The sequence below is a fragment of the Microdochium trichocladiopsis genome, assembly GCF_020744255.1.
Source record: "Microdochium trichocladiopsis strain MPI-CAGE-CH-0230 chromosome Unknown B0I36scaffold_19, whole genome shotgun sequence".
Taxonomy (NCBI): domain Eukaryota; kingdom Fungi; phylum Ascomycota; class Sordariomycetes; order Xylariales; family Microdochiaceae; genus Microdochium; species Microdochium trichocladiopsis.
Window position 1 is genome coordinate 316,442 of NW_025763562.1, and position 15,816 is coordinate 332,257.

At 54.6% G+C, this 15,816-nt stretch overlaps 4 protein-coding genes across 4 annotated transcripts; all 4 read right to left on the reverse strand.

Annotated features, from left to right (window-relative positions):
- On the reverse strand, positions 1-990 carry B0I36DRAFT_378649 (hemolysin-III related-domain-containing protein; the record flags this gene model as incomplete). The annotated part of the gene is made up of 5 exons (XM_046160715.1): positions 1-135; positions 191-399; positions 462-613; positions 690-845; positions 929-990. The coding sequence occupies 5 exons, from the start codon at positions 988-990 to the stop codon at positions 1-3; spliced, it is 714 nt and encodes a 237-aa protein (XP_046003949.1).
- An 8,667-nt stretch (positions 991-9,657) lies between these two features.
- On the reverse strand, positions 9,658-11,117 carry B0I36DRAFT_378650 (uncharacterized protein; the record flags this gene model as incomplete). Its single annotated transcript, XM_046160716.1, has 3 exons — positions 9,658-10,035; positions 10,081-10,864; positions 10,954-11,117. 3 exons carry the CDS (start codon positions 11,115-11,117, stop codon positions 9,658-9,660), a joined length of 1,326 nt encoding a protein of 441 aa, XP_046003950.1.
- Positions 11,118-11,408: 291 nt separating this feature from the next.
- B0I36DRAFT_342824 (uncharacterized protein) lies at positions 11,409-12,978 on the reverse strand. The gene has a single exon (XM_046156109.1). It carries the CDS (start codon positions 12,929-12,931, stop codon positions 11,606-11,608), a length of 1,326 nt encoding a protein of 441 aa, XP_046003951.1. The 5' UTR covers positions 12,932-12,978; the 3' UTR covers positions 11,409-11,605.
- A 537-nt stretch (positions 12,979-13,515) lies between these two features.
- On the reverse strand, positions 13,516-15,486 carry B0I36DRAFT_356774 (cytochrome P450; the record flags this gene model as incomplete). The annotated part of the gene is made up of 6 exons (XM_046157677.1): positions 13,516-13,600; positions 13,800-14,089; positions 14,151-14,612; positions 14,751-15,136; positions 15,212-15,353; positions 15,421-15,486. The coding sequence occupies 6 exons, from the start codon at positions 15,484-15,486 to the stop codon at positions 13,516-13,518; spliced, it is 1,431 nt and encodes a 476-aa protein (XP_046003952.1).
- Between the last annotated feature and the right edge of the window lie 330 nt (positions 15,487-15,816).

Sequence of the window (15,816 nt, forward strand, 5' to 3'; positions counted from 1 at the left end):
TCACAAGGCGGCATGTTGAGAAGCGGCAAGAAGGCCTGCTAGGTGTGTGAACGTGGCTATCAAAACTAAGAGATGGAAAATCTGATAGCTAGCTCCCACAAGGTCGAACCTATATGGAAACCATCTCTCAGGGATCTGCAACCACGACGTCAGTTTTGGGTATTCAGGCAAGGAATCGTAGGCGACGCACCCTTGAGGCATAGACAGTTGCGGCCATGAGATTAAGCAACGTCGTGCAAGCCAGCCACCGAAGGGACAGATAATTTCCCAGAACGGCCCAGCCCTTAATTTGAAGGCCATATAGCAGGGATGCGAGTGAGCCCAAGCCGGATATGCTGTAGACAAGTACACGCCACTTTCTAAAGGCAGAAAAGCCAAAGTTATGGCCAAAGATGAACCCTATATTCAGAATAGCCGTAATGATATTCTTGAAACCAAACGGTAAATATACTCAGATGGACTGCTAATAAAGCAAGTTACTATTAAGCCGTAGAATCTCTGCAGGTCCGGGAGACCTGATAGTCCGTAACGAACTATGGGTGCATTAGCACTCCAGACGAGGACCACAATACCCATATAATCGAGGCGATTACAGGCCCGGGCCCAGCTGCGACTGTGATTGGACAAGAAGTGGAATATGTTCTCAGCGTCAGCATAATCTCGCAGGATAATTCGAGTAACGGGCTTACATAGAGGAGCACGCAAAACAAAAGGCCACTCCGAAGCAGTAGCGCGATCTCGTAGGATGATACATATAATAGAGAAAGAAGGGGATAGTAGCGAAAGTAATACAGCCAAGCGTGTGTGAAACAATATTGACAGTCTCGTTATGCATATACAGATCGCTGCGTAGTATCTGTATAAAGACCCAGAAATTGGCCTACAACAAGATTAGCCATGCATTAGCCGAATTTTCAAGCGCACGTACCGATATCCAGACAGTAGGAATTCATTATCCTGCTGCCATGATGGAATCTCATGATATAACATAAGCTTCTTGGATGACAGCTGGCCCTGTGTATGATTTCTCTTCCCGATAGGTGACATTTCCAATTGTTCGGAAGCCAACTATACAGTAGTGGTGAAGTAAGTTAGAGTATTGTTAAGCAAGTCGATAAAGTATAGAGAACGATAACGTAGCGACCTGGAGCTGCAAGTTTACTTATCATACTCCTTAGTGGAGCATTCACTGTCTGCGATGGGCAGCCTGGTTGTTTATCTCTTCTGTGGGGTATTGTACGACAAGCATTATTCTCCTTTTATGCTCCTGTGTTATGCCACTCCGGAACTCAAGAGACCGGGCACTTGGGCCACCGGACGGCCGCCCTTCTCTTTCAGGCGATAGTTGGCACCTAGGGAGATCATGACATATATATTGGCCCACCCTCCCGTTGGAGCTCCTGAACATTGAGACTCCGTTTCGCAGGCGATCATACGTCGATAAGGCAGGGACCGAGAGTTCTAACATAACGCAAAGTCCTCCAAAGATGCACCGAACTACACCCGCTTCCTCGAAATGATGCACTAGTGCTACTGCCCAGAAATAGCTACTGTCGATCAGCTTCTGCCTGTGTCACACCTTTTCCAGTCACCGGAGCTCTAGCTAGTAGCCCGTCCGGTTCCTCAAGGTCTGGTCGATTCCCGTCTTTCCTGGCTTCTACTTTCTTGTCAGTCTCCTCTGACACCAAATCTGCCAGCTGTTCTCCTTGGAATGGTCCACGAAAAGGCGCACAACGGAAGTGCTCCCGCCCAACGCAGCCAATTGCTGCGCGTTGGGGCTTCTCTGGTCCTCCACCTCCTCTTCCTCTTTCTCTGCAACCCGTCCTGACTCACCAGGCGGCGAAATTGGTTGCATAATAATCCAAACCGCTCCATGCCGCCACTTATACCGAATCCATTGTGTATGAATTCCCCGATGCGCCATTGACATTGGTCGGAAGCAACTGCACCGCCGGCAAGCAGGAGCATGGTGACCCATAAACGCAGCCACGTGGAGTGCCGTGAAGCCTCCGAGAGCACGGTTGTTACAGTCCACTCCGTTCGCCAGGAGATGGCCTGCGACCGCCTTGGCGTCAGTGACGGTTGCCATGTGGAGTGCCGTGGTCCCGTCTCGCGCTCTCAGCATCGTGTCAGCACCACACTTCCAGAGCAGCTCCGTCATGCGTCCTTCCATCGACTCCATCGCATAGATTAGGGCAGTTTCTCCCCAGCGATCCGCTGCGTTGATATCAGAATCTCGGTATAACAGGAGCCGCGCCAGCTTCGTGCCGTTGTTCCAGGCTGCCCAGTCCTCCGCGTTGATATTCGCCGCATCAGTAGCGAGACCACTATAGACCAGGAAGGCCTTAGCATGATTGACTATCGGACCCTGCGTGCAAATATCGGCCCTGTGGAGGATCGATGTGTCTCGGCTGTCGTACTCGAGCGCCAGCATCGTCATCAACCTGGAGGCCACAATAAGTAGTAGTGAATCAGACACTTCTTGACCATAGATACACTCCCTCTTCGCTCTATGACAGCTCAACATTAGATACGAGATACGATTTGCAGGATTAACATAGTAGCATATGGGCGTCGACCTTGGAAACATGCGTCCAGACTGCAATAATGGTGTCGTATAGTCTCCAACTTGCGCCGGTTAGGAAAATTGGGGTCCCCTTGTCAATGTGTCCTTATCCACCCCTTCGAAATCTTCCTTCCGCCCTATTATTAGAACTACCAGCTGTAATGATGGGCAAACCGTTAGGCGAGGACCTGATCCTATCGAACAACCAAAGCTCAGTCCTTATTATCATAGCTGTGCTGAGGTCAGACTTTTCTTTCGCAGAGTCCAGAGCCAATATTCGCAGGTCACGAGAGAGACTACTGACCACAGCCGGGCTTTCGGCTGGAGAGCCCAGTTGAGATGGTGGAGGCCAGGTTCGGTAGGCTTATAGGTGTTTATCATGAGACCCAGATTAGTACTTCTGTAAGTCTGCTGACGCTCCGTCGGCGTATGATCACTTTCGCTTAAATCTACAATGCGTCTCTCGTCGGCACCCTCCTTCATATGAGAGACTTGCTTTTGACCTGGAATGGTATAGCAGAACTTCATTATCAGAGTCCCCCACAGCAATCTGGGACTTCGACCCACAGGCACCGGCATCTTCGAGCAGATCGTCGTTCGAGCCGTCGTCTATCACTCCTGGTGACACCTCGGACGTAGAGTCTTCGTCATACCACTTATTAAGCCACACCTGCCGGAAGAGGAACTCGCTCAAGTAGTGAACGTCTATCGTGTGTATTTCCAGTCCAACGTCATCGTCGACGCGTGCAACCCAAACCCAAAAACCTTCACGATGCTGTCTATGTGGAAGATGGGCTCTAAGGAACACCTGACGCGACAACCATCCTTTCCCACTTGGACTACAGCTCGCGTATGTACTCCTAGCGAGTGAGCAAGTCCGCACATAAGTGTGAGTAAACATCGACTCCAGCACCTTAGGGTAGATCATACTGTATCACTAAGGGAGACTACCGCCGAGGGCCATGGTCTCGTGACGCTATTCTTCTTGGTGTACGCGTCCCTTATAACACGATCGAAATGGTACCTCTCCTCGGGGCGCACGAAGACAAACACCCACTTCGGGCGGATCTTGTAACAAAACTCCGAGAGAGCACCACAAGCTTCTAATAAAAGTCTCCAAGCTCACGAACATTAGATAGAGTGATGGACTTACTTGCGAAAATGCCCCAGCGCTCCGTCATCTCCTTCATCTGAACATACAGCTGATCTCTAATCGTAGACTCTATGAGCGCATTAGGAACTCGCACGTCAGGGTAGCTGTGAGCGAAGGTAGGACGCCTCCCTTGTATCCGGCAACCAAGCACATAATCCCATTATAGATCTGAATACGGAGGGGCTGTAATGAGATCATTTGAATGGTGAAGCTTCGGCTCCGATGCGCCACAGAATCGTGGTTCCCGTTCCTCGTTGTGCAAGAGTTTCGATGCAGCGATCGCCGTGGTGGAATGACGAGGCAGTAAGAAAGTGGGATTGGAGTCACTTGACAGGTAACACCGGCTAGCTCAATTGCTATGGCGGCACAATGACTGGTGGGCACAGCGGCGTCCTGTGAAGTAGCCAGGTCATAAAGTGTGTTTGTATGATAATCATGTGACTTAAACGTGCTCTTTGAAGGCTGCGGAATAACGCACCACAATGGAGTAATGTTGGTAGCAGCCGGCGTGGGGGCCTGAGATGCGGGGCCAGCAACGGTTCCCCACGCCAGCCTACTGCTGTGGTTGAAGTTGCCGTTGCCCCCGAGCTGTGCAGATTCGTTTTCGTCGTCGTTGTCTGTTCCTGTGAGCCGCGCCTCTTTCCAAGCTAGCAGCAGAAACCACTCGTGACCCTTGATACATAACACTCGTAGCGACGGCACGTCGGTCAAATTTGCATTGCCAGCTGATTCTCCCCCGTTTCCGGTGCTGTGTCTGGTTTGGCCTCGGCCACATTGAAGCATTATCCGAGGATGTAGATAATGACGTGTCACTCTCCAGCCGAAAGAGCGTATCCAGAGATGAGATGACATTTTCCGTGTTCCCAGCTACAATCCATGATTCTTATGAGTGATCTATGACGGGCCGTTGGACTGTTTGAGGCCAGTCCAGAACAGGATGCATGAGCATGGCCAACCTCTTTAGCATCAGGCAACTAGCCAATCCATGAAGACCTCCTAGGTCGTTCTCTCCTCGCGGATATGTTAGAATCTTTTCCTTTTTGCGTCACCACTATAACCCAGTTACGAACCGAAAAATAACAGATGGCCAAGAGAGTAAGCCCCATGAGAATGAGTGACCCTAGGATTGAGAATACGGCAAAGCTGTACGACGCAGATTGGCAGGCGGTATTGCTGGCGAGGGCGTCGGTGGCCAATCCAAACTACATTGCGGCTAGGTTAATGGCCAAATAGACCGTCGTGCTAGCCACTCAGGCAAAACGATCTTGAAAGAAGATACTATACTGATTCCAGCTAGACATATAGCTGCGTAGTGGTGTCTGAAAGAAGTAAATCTTGTTCAAGCGGCTCAAGCGGAGGTCGCCGTAGTGAATCCGCGAGTCGATGTCTCGGTAGATGTGCTCCGTGTCGACTTCCACCACAAGCCTCTCCCAGTCCTGCCAGTCTGATATGGCCGGGATTGTGCGCTTCTAAATGTGGCTCTCGTGGCGTATCTGTGCGGCGTGGGGAGAAATGAAGCCGAGCGCCGGCCACCGTAACCCTGGTGCTTGCTATAGCGAGAGGTACTCAGGCCAGAAGCGCGGCTCGAACAGTAAGGACGGGATTAGCTTGAGAAATGGGCGACCTTCGGAGTGGTTGTTGACCCAGTTGTAGACCGAGTCCATGCCGGTGTTGCGGATCTCGGCGGACGTAGACATGGCTGTATGGGCGTTTTGCCGTCGGCCTTGGCTGATGGGAGTCGATGCAGGCAACTGACGTGGGCTTAGCTCTTTCGCGGCGAAATCCCTATCTGTTGTGTAGAGTGACCGAGCTGCAGATGATAGCTTGATGAACGGTTGGGACTATTCTATAGTGTTAGAGCCAAGACTTCCTAAATTTCCTGCCAACTTTTTATAGACGCCATGCCAAGTGCGACTGTTCGTGCGTTTAGCGTCACACTCCGGCGCTGCCACGGACTTTAGTGTTCGCTACAATTAGCCCCGTGAACACATCCGTGTCCACGCAGCATGGGGCCGCCAGTCAAAATACAAAGACCCCGCGTCACGACTTCGGACTTATCGACATTAGCTCCGAGCCCGCGGTTTCACCAGTGCCTGCACGACAGACGGTCACAGGGTCTAGATCGGCAACTAGGAGGGGCGACAGGTTCGTTTTGTTCGTTATCAGCCGTGTCTCATTCGTAGGCGGGTCGGCAAATGGCTATTGTTGCCTGTGAGGGTGTCGGTGAGCGCGGGGCGCCGTGCTGGCAGAAATATGCTGGCGATTGTGTGGACTTAGTGGTATATCTTTCGCATGCCAGAACCAGCAATTTCAATTTGGTCGGTCGTGGTTTTAGGAGTGGTCCACATCTGAAGTGAGGCATATGCATCTTCGACAAACACTTCGGAGACCTGGCATGGATTGACTTTGACACTACAGAAATATCCACGCCTGGGCGGACTGTTCCTGCCATGGCTTAATTGATAACATGCTGGGGCAGAGTACGTCTGCTTGTGACGTGGCCGCGGCCGGCCATCTCCATGGTGGTCTCACGGCACCACTCCTCGCCTCGAAAGCTTTTCCCTTGTCACAGGGAGTTTTGCATAAGCTCATTTCCAAGGCCGCCCTCCTCTTTCAGATAGACAACAGCCATGACGTGAGAAAGGCGGACGCTCTCCAAGCATACGGCATGGCATCGACCCTGTGCCCTATTGCTGCTAGACGCCGGCGAAGCAGGACTGCATGGCTGCAGCGGTCTCGCAAGATTGTGTCCTGTCAGTCGAGGCAGCTGTTCAGATGTGTCCGCTCAACAATCGGCCCCAAAACTGGCGGGACTGTGGAATGTCATAATTACTACCTGCACTCGTAACATCCCAGGACAATGTAACCTGATGTCGTGGTATGAACCTCACCGTTGCTCCCCTAAGCCAGCCTTGCATAGACAGGCCAGAAGATCGTCCGTGTGAATGCCGACCTTGCCCGCGAGCTTCATGATGGGGGGAGGTGTTGCTACGAGAAGAGTGTCCGAAGGAGGGGCCGGGTCGGAGCTTTACGTCGCGGTCCAGAAACCCAGAGGAATCGGCGCTGTGATCAAGTTGCCGAGCGTCGACCGGTCAGTGTTGGCGGCACGACGCTTCGCAGCTCTCACCAGGCCATGGATAAGAGTTTTACATTTTTGTTTGTTGGCTGAAAGCACGTGTGGCACGTTTCTCAAGGGGATCCCAGTCGGTGTGGAGGACTAGCAGATGGTCCAGCAAAACACCGCCTGCGATAGGCTCCGAGGAACCGTGTTCAATCACGTTGAGACTTCACCCAGCTCTAATGGCTGCGCATGGCGTTTTCCTTCGGGCTCCTGTTCCAGAACAGCCCTCAGATCGTCGAACTCCCTGCTCAGTAGACGAATCTGGGATACATCAATTATGGGAGAGCTAAGCCAGCAGGCCTCTGGGCCTCTGCACCTCTGCACCTCTGGACCTCTGCCTCGTCCGTGGCGTTTTGATCCGCCCAAGTCGAAGACAAAAACTCAGGTGGCGTGTAGGGCATGTCTGCCATACCACTTGAAGCTAGGGTGTTAGCTCAGCGCCTGCCGGTGTCGCAAAACAACTGGAAGGATGCCAAGGAAGAGAAACCCACTTCCACTCCCTTTTACGCCCGTCTTTCATCATGTTGCACCTCTGCACAATTCCGCCTCCCCAAAGACAGCTCTGGGTACGAGACTAAGATTAGTGCGATGTTGTCTCCGCCTTCATCTTTGGCCCACTTGTGAAATACGAACGGGCTCAAGCGCTAACGTGTCACCAAGTGGTCAAAAAGGATAGGACGGGGGGGGGGTTTTCTGAATGCCAAGACGCTAATCAGCTGCATCCCCACCCACGCCTTCGTATTGACGATGACTTCATTCTCAACAACAACGACGTCATCGTCGTCGTCGTCGCCTCAAATTGAAGCTCTGAGGCCTTCTCGCGATGCACTACATGCTGCAACTTACCCGATAGTCGTCGTACTCAATTTGACCAAGTTACACGATGCCCGGAGTTGAGCATGATACGCCCACCCGGGCCTCCGTCCGTGCCGTACTACAGTACCTGCAGTGGACTGGATGCCTACCTAGCAGCAACAACAACACCGACAGAGACCCCAGATGCAGCCATCCAGAGCACACAAAGGAGGCCGTTTTCAAGGCTTTTGGTGTTTCTCGTAGTCGCGGTTATGCCTGGCTCAAAGAAGCGCCTCTACAGGAGTGCTGGGCTCCAAGAGACACGTCGCCGTCGCGCGACGCGCCGGCCAAAAAGCGCTGTACAGACTGGGCATCTCGCCGCAGTACAAATAACCCCCATATCACAGAGCGGCGAGGGCGCCCTGTAGGCTTCACTCTAGAGGACGGCGAGGACCTCCACCATTGGCTAATCAGCCTCCCAGAAGACGATAAATACCAGGGCTTCAGGCTCCCGTGGCCCGTCGCAGCAGCAGAAGCAGACATCGACATCCACGTCTCAGAGCGAACAATCCGCCGCCGCATGGGTAAACTGCAGTACGGCACCCGCAATTCGTCGCAGAAGGACGGCCTAGACGATACAACGAAGGCCAAGAGAGTTGCCTACGCAAAAAAGCAGCTTCTCGAAGGAAGCTGGGATAGCGCAGAATGGCGGAGAACCTGCTTCTCTATGGACGAAGTTCATTTCGGCTTTCAACCTGCACTGACGACAAAGGTCCACCGCCGACCTGACCAACGTAACGAGCACTGGGTCGTCCAAACCAATGACCCCCAGAAGAAGAAGAAGAAGTTCCAGAATGCCCGCCGGACGATCAGAAATACAGAGCAGGATGCTGCAGGAGCAGATAGCCTAGCGGACGAGAACGAACAGACTCTTCTCCATGCTGTCTGGGCCGTTGGATATGACTTCAAATCGAGGCTATATTGGTACACGATCCCGACGAACAAGAATGGCAAGATGACGGCGGCAGTACTTAAACCAATTCTAGGCCAGCTATTTACGGAGATACAGCAGCATGTTGGGCACGCGGGCTTCCGCCTATATATGGACAGCGATAGTAGCCATCACTCTAACGCAATACGTGACTGGTGTAAAGACAACGACCGTCACATCGTGATAGGCCCAGCCCTCTCTCCTGACCTTAATTGGGTCGAGAGCTCCGTCAGACGCATCAAATGGCACGTCAAAAACAGCCCCCATTTGACGACTGACGACCTGAAGGCAGTCATCGAAGCAGGGCTTCAAAAATGCACTCAAAAGAAGGTCAACGACGACCTCAATAGTATAAAGCACCGACTTGAGCAGGTGATTGCAGCAAATGGCAATAGAACGAAGTACTGAGCTGATTGGGCAGAGGCTTAAAAAACCTCCACTTTTGTATGGAATTTGAATGGACAGCTGGAAATATTGTTAGCGCCGAGCAAAATCAGGGGGTCCCCCCCGTCCTATCCTTTTTGACCACTTGGTGCGTGGCCATTGCCAACGTCATCTGCTGTCATTGTCGGTGGTAGTGATGATGGCCGAGGCTTCACCCTGGCTGCTCGAGCTCCTGGCAAGATTGACGTGAGAGTGACGGCTTGGCACATGATGACATGCAAGGTATTGTCAATCTCTGGCAAGACATTGGCCCGCCGACACGCTCAGCTGAGCTGTCGATACCCTGGCGATGCTCTTTCGTCACAGCTGCACATGTCAGCGTTACTCGCGATGGCTGTACCCAGGCAGTGATGCGTAATGTACGTATTATTGACATTGCGGCTGTTCTCACTGGCGACGGACGGGACCCCATTCCCCCGGGCCGGGACCCGACGCTGTCAACCACTCACCGGCTCCGGACGGCACCAGCCGCCTTCCCCACACTCCCCGTGTTCTCGGACCAAATGCTCCGGCACACAGTAAAGTAATTGTACTGTACGAGCAATTTTGACATCATCTTGGGCTGCTGCCCTACTGCCTATTTTACATTACCACCGCCGCGCGATATCCCTGCCCCCAACCGCATTGAATAGCCAGCTGATGCCAATCATGAGCGTCCGCCGCCAGCTCCGCGGCCAGTGGAAGATGCTGCCGCTCCGCCAGGCCAGCCACGCAGAGTGGCCCGTCCACTCCTCCCGACCACCGATCACGCCGTCGTGCTGGCCGAGGTACGCCAGGTTGGGCTTTTGCTTGTACACAAAGGACGGGGCTTGCAGCTCCTCCTCTTCGGCCGCGTTGAGCTGCCTCGCGAGATACTCTGCCTTTTGCACCGCCACCTCGGCCAGCGTAGGTAGCGCGTAGCCTTCGATGTCCGCGCAGTCGCCCAGCGCATAGACATCCGGCATGATCTCGCCGTCATGCCCTGTCTCTTTCCCGTGATATTTATCGCCTGCTGCCTCCGCGCACCTCACGCGGAGCCTCCTGTCTGTCACAATGCGCTGCAGCTTGCCCGCCTTCTGTACCTCCTGCATCTTCTCGACCAGCGGGTTCACCCCATTACCCGTTGCCCAGATGAGCATCCCATACCCCAGCGGGCGGTCCTCGCCGTGCTCCTTGGTATAAATGACCCCGCCCTCCACTTTTGTAATATGGCTCCCCGTCTCAATGTGCACGCTGCGGCTCTGCAGCTTGTGCAGGGCGTACCCGGCGAGCCGGTCGTCAAACGTGCCCAGGATCACGGGCGCCACGTCGTGCACCTCGATGCTGAACAGCGCCCCACCACCACCACCTTCCTCTCCGCTGGTGTCAAGGTGCGGATACAAGAACCGCAGGTCGTGCTGCCACAGGTCGTACAGCTCGGCCGTGGCCTCGTTGCCAATGGCCCCGCCGCCGACGACGACGACGCGCAGCATGTCGCGCTGCTGGGTGCGCGTGAGCCCGGGAGTGGACGCCGCGTCGAGCATCTCGAGCAGGCGCTGCTGGATCTGCCGCACGTCGTCGGTCGTGCGGAGGAAGTGCGCGTGCTGGACGGCGCCGGGCGTGCCGAAGGTCTGCACGGTGCAGCCGGGGGCGAGGATGAGGATGTCGTAGGGCATGGTGAAGGTATGGGAGTGGGAGAGGTGGTTATCGGCTACGTCCGGGACCGAGGGGCTGCAGTGCAGCGTCTTGCGGGCAAAGTCGATGTCGTCGACGGTGGCTTTGTAGTAGTGCAAGCCTGAGACGCGGTTGCGGCGGCGGACTGGCTCCTCGGCGAGTCTGGTCAAATGCATCAGTGTCAGGGACATCACGTATTGTCGTTGTGGCCCTGCGGGCATCAGGGCGGTCTAATAACATTGGTGGCATACCTGAAATTGATCATGCCCGCTGCCGCACTCGCAAGCAGCGGTGTGTACTGGATGGTCCTCATGGGCGAGATGACAGTGACATCGTACTTGGCGAGCGACAGCTCGTGTGCGAGCGTGAAGCCACCCCATCCACTGCATATAATGGCAATTTTGCTTTTGGGCATGTTGTCTAGGGCCATGAAGTGATTGATGACGGCCTTCTCAAGGGTTAAGAGTCGTGTTTGTTGTCCGTGTGAGAAGGCTCGGACCAGATGAAGATATGAGGACGCCTCCAGGAATCTCTGGGTCCCGTCTCCAAATCTCCACGTCGATTGCGCGGCCTTGCGGCAATGATGCATGGAAGTCCTGCCATCCAAGTCTCGCCATGATGACGAGTGGTCGACCGAGCGTTGTGACATGTACTCCACGCCAGAAGATATCCACAAAGCCAAGCACGTCACAAACGAGGGGTTCTGGGTGATTTTTTGACAATTTATTGGAGGGCCATTACTTGCTGTCTCCATCCTACGAGATCTGCTTCTGGTATTACACTTAGATCGCAGTAAGTAAATTAGAGGGGATAATGGTCCACAGCGGACCTGCATCTACGACGCGTCGTGACTCAGTGTTGGCTAGCACGTGCCCTGCGCCTCTGTTTCTCTGTGCTATCCAATCATGGAATTGGGTTGCCGCCCAGAGCTTTGAAGAGCTTTGAATGCTTGCCGTCTTCATAAGCAATCGGATCAAGCGAGTAATGCGCTCCAAAGAGGTGCCCAACAGCCGGCCGCCCAAGCTTAGGCTCAGGAATGCTCACAAACACCTTGGAATTCTGGTCGTCAAAGCCCGAGGTCTTGTCCTCGAAGTTTGAGATGACGCCTAGCATGGCGACAAAGTCGACCCTGTGCGCAAAGTGCTCCGTGGTGTGCGTAGAGTTGCCCAGGTACTGGATGGCCCCGTCGTCGACGACGCGCCAGTCCATGCTGGGGTTGGCAAAGGGGAACACGCGGAGCTTGGTGCGCATGTCCTCCCTCTCGGGGGAGTCGTCTGGATAGTCACTCACGAGCTGCTGCAGGGTGAGCCGCGTGAGCAGACAGCCTTGCGAGTGGCAGATGAGGACGACCTTGTTAGGCTTAACCGAGCCGTCCTTGGGCCACAGCGTGTTGTGGACCTCGTTGTAGAGGGCCTCTTGCGCGGCCCTGCTCGACTCGGTGCGCTGGATCAGCTTGTTCTTGGAGTTTTTGTGGTCCTCGACGGTCGAGTGCTCGCCAAAGCACTGGATCATGTCCCAGAGGATGCCGTCGCTGCGGTTGAAGACGCCCGTCACCTCGCGCTTGAACGCGCTGCGGATCTTGCGGCACGCCCCCTCGAACCAGACCCGCTCGTTGCCAATGCCGTTGATGTAGATCCACTTCTCGCCAATGACATCCGGGTGGGTTGGGCCGCTGTAGGCCGCCACGTACGTAGGGGAAGGGGGTTGACCGTTCTTGAAGTCGCTGTCGATCTCAATGTTCATGTCGACAGTCGAGATCGAAAGGGGTAGCTTGGGCAGCAGGCCCAGCGTGATGATCTTGCCGATTGTCAGGAGCACGCGCTGGATCTGTGCGCCGACGGCCTGCCGGTTTTCTGGCTTTTTCAGATCGAGCTCCCAGTACTGGTTCTGAGGGCTTTCCCCAGGTTTGCCCTTGGTGTTGACTCCAGAAGGCCGGACAACGTCCAACGTGAAATTGAGCAGTTCGGTGGTGTGATTGACTAGGTACTCGATGAGGCCATCGCTGGCGTCGTTGGTGAAGATGCTCTTGACAATGAGGACCACGCCGCCAGATCTCTCCACCATGCCATCGATGATGCTCTGCGCGATCCAGAGGGTGGCCATGACAATGGCTGTGGCACCCGCCGACCTGAAGATGGCCGCCGCGAAAAGAACAGGGACGCTGAAGAAAAAGTGGTAGAATGGTGCCACCATACGGTGGATGGCGTGGGAGATGGCGCGGACGATCATATTGGCGGTGTTATGAGCTCTAAGTCTTGAGTCTTTGTGGTGAGTGTGGTCAGTGTTGACAGACCAGAGCCGAGGGGGTGCCCAGGTGATAATATAGTCGGCGAGCAATAGATCACGCTATCCCTTTGGGACGGACGGGAAAGGCTGTGTCCGGTCTCCCGTCGACTGTGTCACCCACTAAACTTTGGCATGTCTGGCCCGGCCCGTGTCTCACCCGTTTGTGTGTGTGCCCCGAGCTGTGGCTTGGAACACCTCCAGGCACACTACACATGCTGGGGGGAGACACCGTCTTGTTATCTTTCAGCCGCAAAACCCTGAACAGAAATCGACCCTGCCCAAGGTTTCAGCGGCTGAGGTGCATGTCTTGCCATGCAGCCGTGCGCAGTCAGCTGCGCCGCGTTCCAATGCAACTTATCTGCGTTAGGCACAATTGACTTTCCGCCTATGTATGCAGAGTGAGCCCTCCGCATCGCGGCACTCCTCGTGCATGAGACATTTACAAGCTCAGCTGCAACCGACTTGCATGTGGCTGGCTGAGAGCAGGAGCAGCTGCTTATTTTGCATGTGATTATGGCGTTCGGGAATCAACACCACATGAGATTGTTGTGTGAGAGTAAGAATGCGACGCGACCACCAGGGAAATTCTCCGTAGGCCAGTTGTCACTGGCGCTATTCAATGACATCTAGAATGAGCTAATTACACGCTCCCAAATTACGCTCCCAGATGATGCTCTTCGCCATGTGAATTACGAAAAGAAATTTGTCTCCGCGCGAGATTTTGGCAAGCTCACAGCTAACGAACCAACACCTGGTCCCCCAGGGCCTCGCAGCAATAGCCTCGAGCTGCTTCATCCCTTGCTCCGAATACCCATTGATGCCATACGCGAGCTGCGCATCGCTCAGCGACGAACGCAGGAACGCCACCACGACCATCTTCATCTCGAGGTTGGCAATGTGCATGCCCAGACAGATCCTCGTGCCCCCGCCGAAGCTGAAGTCGGCCTCCTTCATGGCCGTTGTGGCGTCCGCCCACCGGTCCGGGTTGAACGTGTCCGGTTCCGGATAGACGACCGGGTCGCGTGAGATGCTGAAGCCCAGGGGTGACACAGTCATGCCTGCTGGGACGAAGTAGCCGCATATGTCGCGGCCCCCTTTGGGCTGGTGATTGACACAATGTTAGATTTCAAGTGAAGTGGCAGGGTAAAATGTGTACACGTACCACTTTTCGCTGCAGCGGCCCCGGCGCAGCGCCATACAACCTCATGACCTCGAGCATGAAATAGTCGAGATACTTCAGCTTCGCAAGGTCTTCAATGCCCGGCTTTCCAGGCAGCCTCGCCTCGTCAATCTCCTCGTCCAGCTGAGCCTTGATGTCGGGAAACTTGAACAGCAGCCACAGCATATACGCCAGCGTATTGGCAGTCGTGTCGGTTCCCGCGAGCATCAGGATCACGGCGTTGGACAGGATCTCGTGCTCCGAGATGCTGCCCTTTTCGCGCGCCTGCGTCTCCAGCGCCCTGTCGAGCAGGATCGTGGTGGTGGTCGATCCCGCGCCGCCTGCGGCTACCCGTGCGCGATAGTCGTCAATGTACGCCTTCGCGACCGAGTTGAGGCGCGTGGACACCCCGCGCAGCGTGGAGAAGGGGAAGCAGGGCAGGTGTCTGGTCTTGGACCAGTCGCCCTGCCATAGAGCGAGGCGGAGGATGTTGAGCGGCATGACACGCTTGATGTCTTTGATATTGGTTCTCCTGTATATTGTAGCTTGGGATTAGGTATTTTGAACCCGTGATGGAGACAATGGTAGCTGGGATATGCTTACCTCGCCAGTCTCCAGCATCCCCAGGGACGAGCCCACACTCAGCTCCCCCGTCACATCAGACGTGAAGCTCTTGAACCACTTGACAAGATCGACGTAGCCCTGCTCCCTTCTCTCCCTCTCTCTCTGCCGAATCAAGATGTCCACGTACTTTTGGATCAAGGGCTGGAAGGTGATCAGGTTCGACTGGGAGACTGACTTTGCGAAGAGCTTGCGCCACTCGGCGTGGTAGACTGGGTCGGCGGTCGTGAAGACGTTCTGGGCCTCGTCGAACGACGCGTCCTCGTAGAATTGCGTCTTGAGGTACTCGCTGCGGAACTTGTGAATCTCTTTGGCAGCCTTGGGGTCTGAGATGGAGACCTCGTTTGGTGTGACGCGCACGATTGGGCCTGCGAGCATCGGATTGTAAGGTCAGGTGTTAGATAGAGTGACCAGGGACAAGATCAGGGGTTGAATCCATCTACCATAGCGCTTGTGCAGGTCGTGCAAAAAGTACATCCTTGTGCCGCGATGGATATGGTACACGACGGGCAAGCCGGTGAACTTGCTCCATGTTGGGCCCGGCAGACTAGCCAGCGGGCCGGTCAAGCCGACATAGACGTGGTACTAGTAGAAGGTGGCCATTAGTCCTCTATAGATCCTGCCTTCTCAAGCAATGGAAGTGGTCCCGTACTGCTGTATAGGTAGCCGCAAATAGCCCAGCACCAATGCCGGCCACATTGACATTGATGGCGTCCATGGTAATCGTACTTGTGTTGAGGGCTGAAGCTGTGCGAGCGCCTTGTGCGTTGTGTAGATACGAGACACTGCACGATGTCCAGCAGAAGAGTGGATAGAGCCTCTATAATGCCGAAGGCTGCGACGAGAGGATATCAAGATCTTATACATGTTCTACTCCATACCCACGGCTGCCAGGGTCCCCTCAAAGTCCATGCAGCATCTCCAAAGGGCAAAGAAAGCTATGCACGACACGGCCACAGATATATTCCAGATAAGGACCTCCTCGCAGATCCCATCAGTCAATACAAGCCATTGCTCAGCCTGATACAGCCCGGTGCCGCAGGTGTAC

Excerpts from the sequence above, each read along its gene's own strand:
- B0I36DRAFT_342824 (XM_046156109.1), bottom strand. The coding sequence starts at position 12,931 with ATGATCGTCCGCGCCATCTCCCACGCCATCCACCGTATGGTGGCACCA.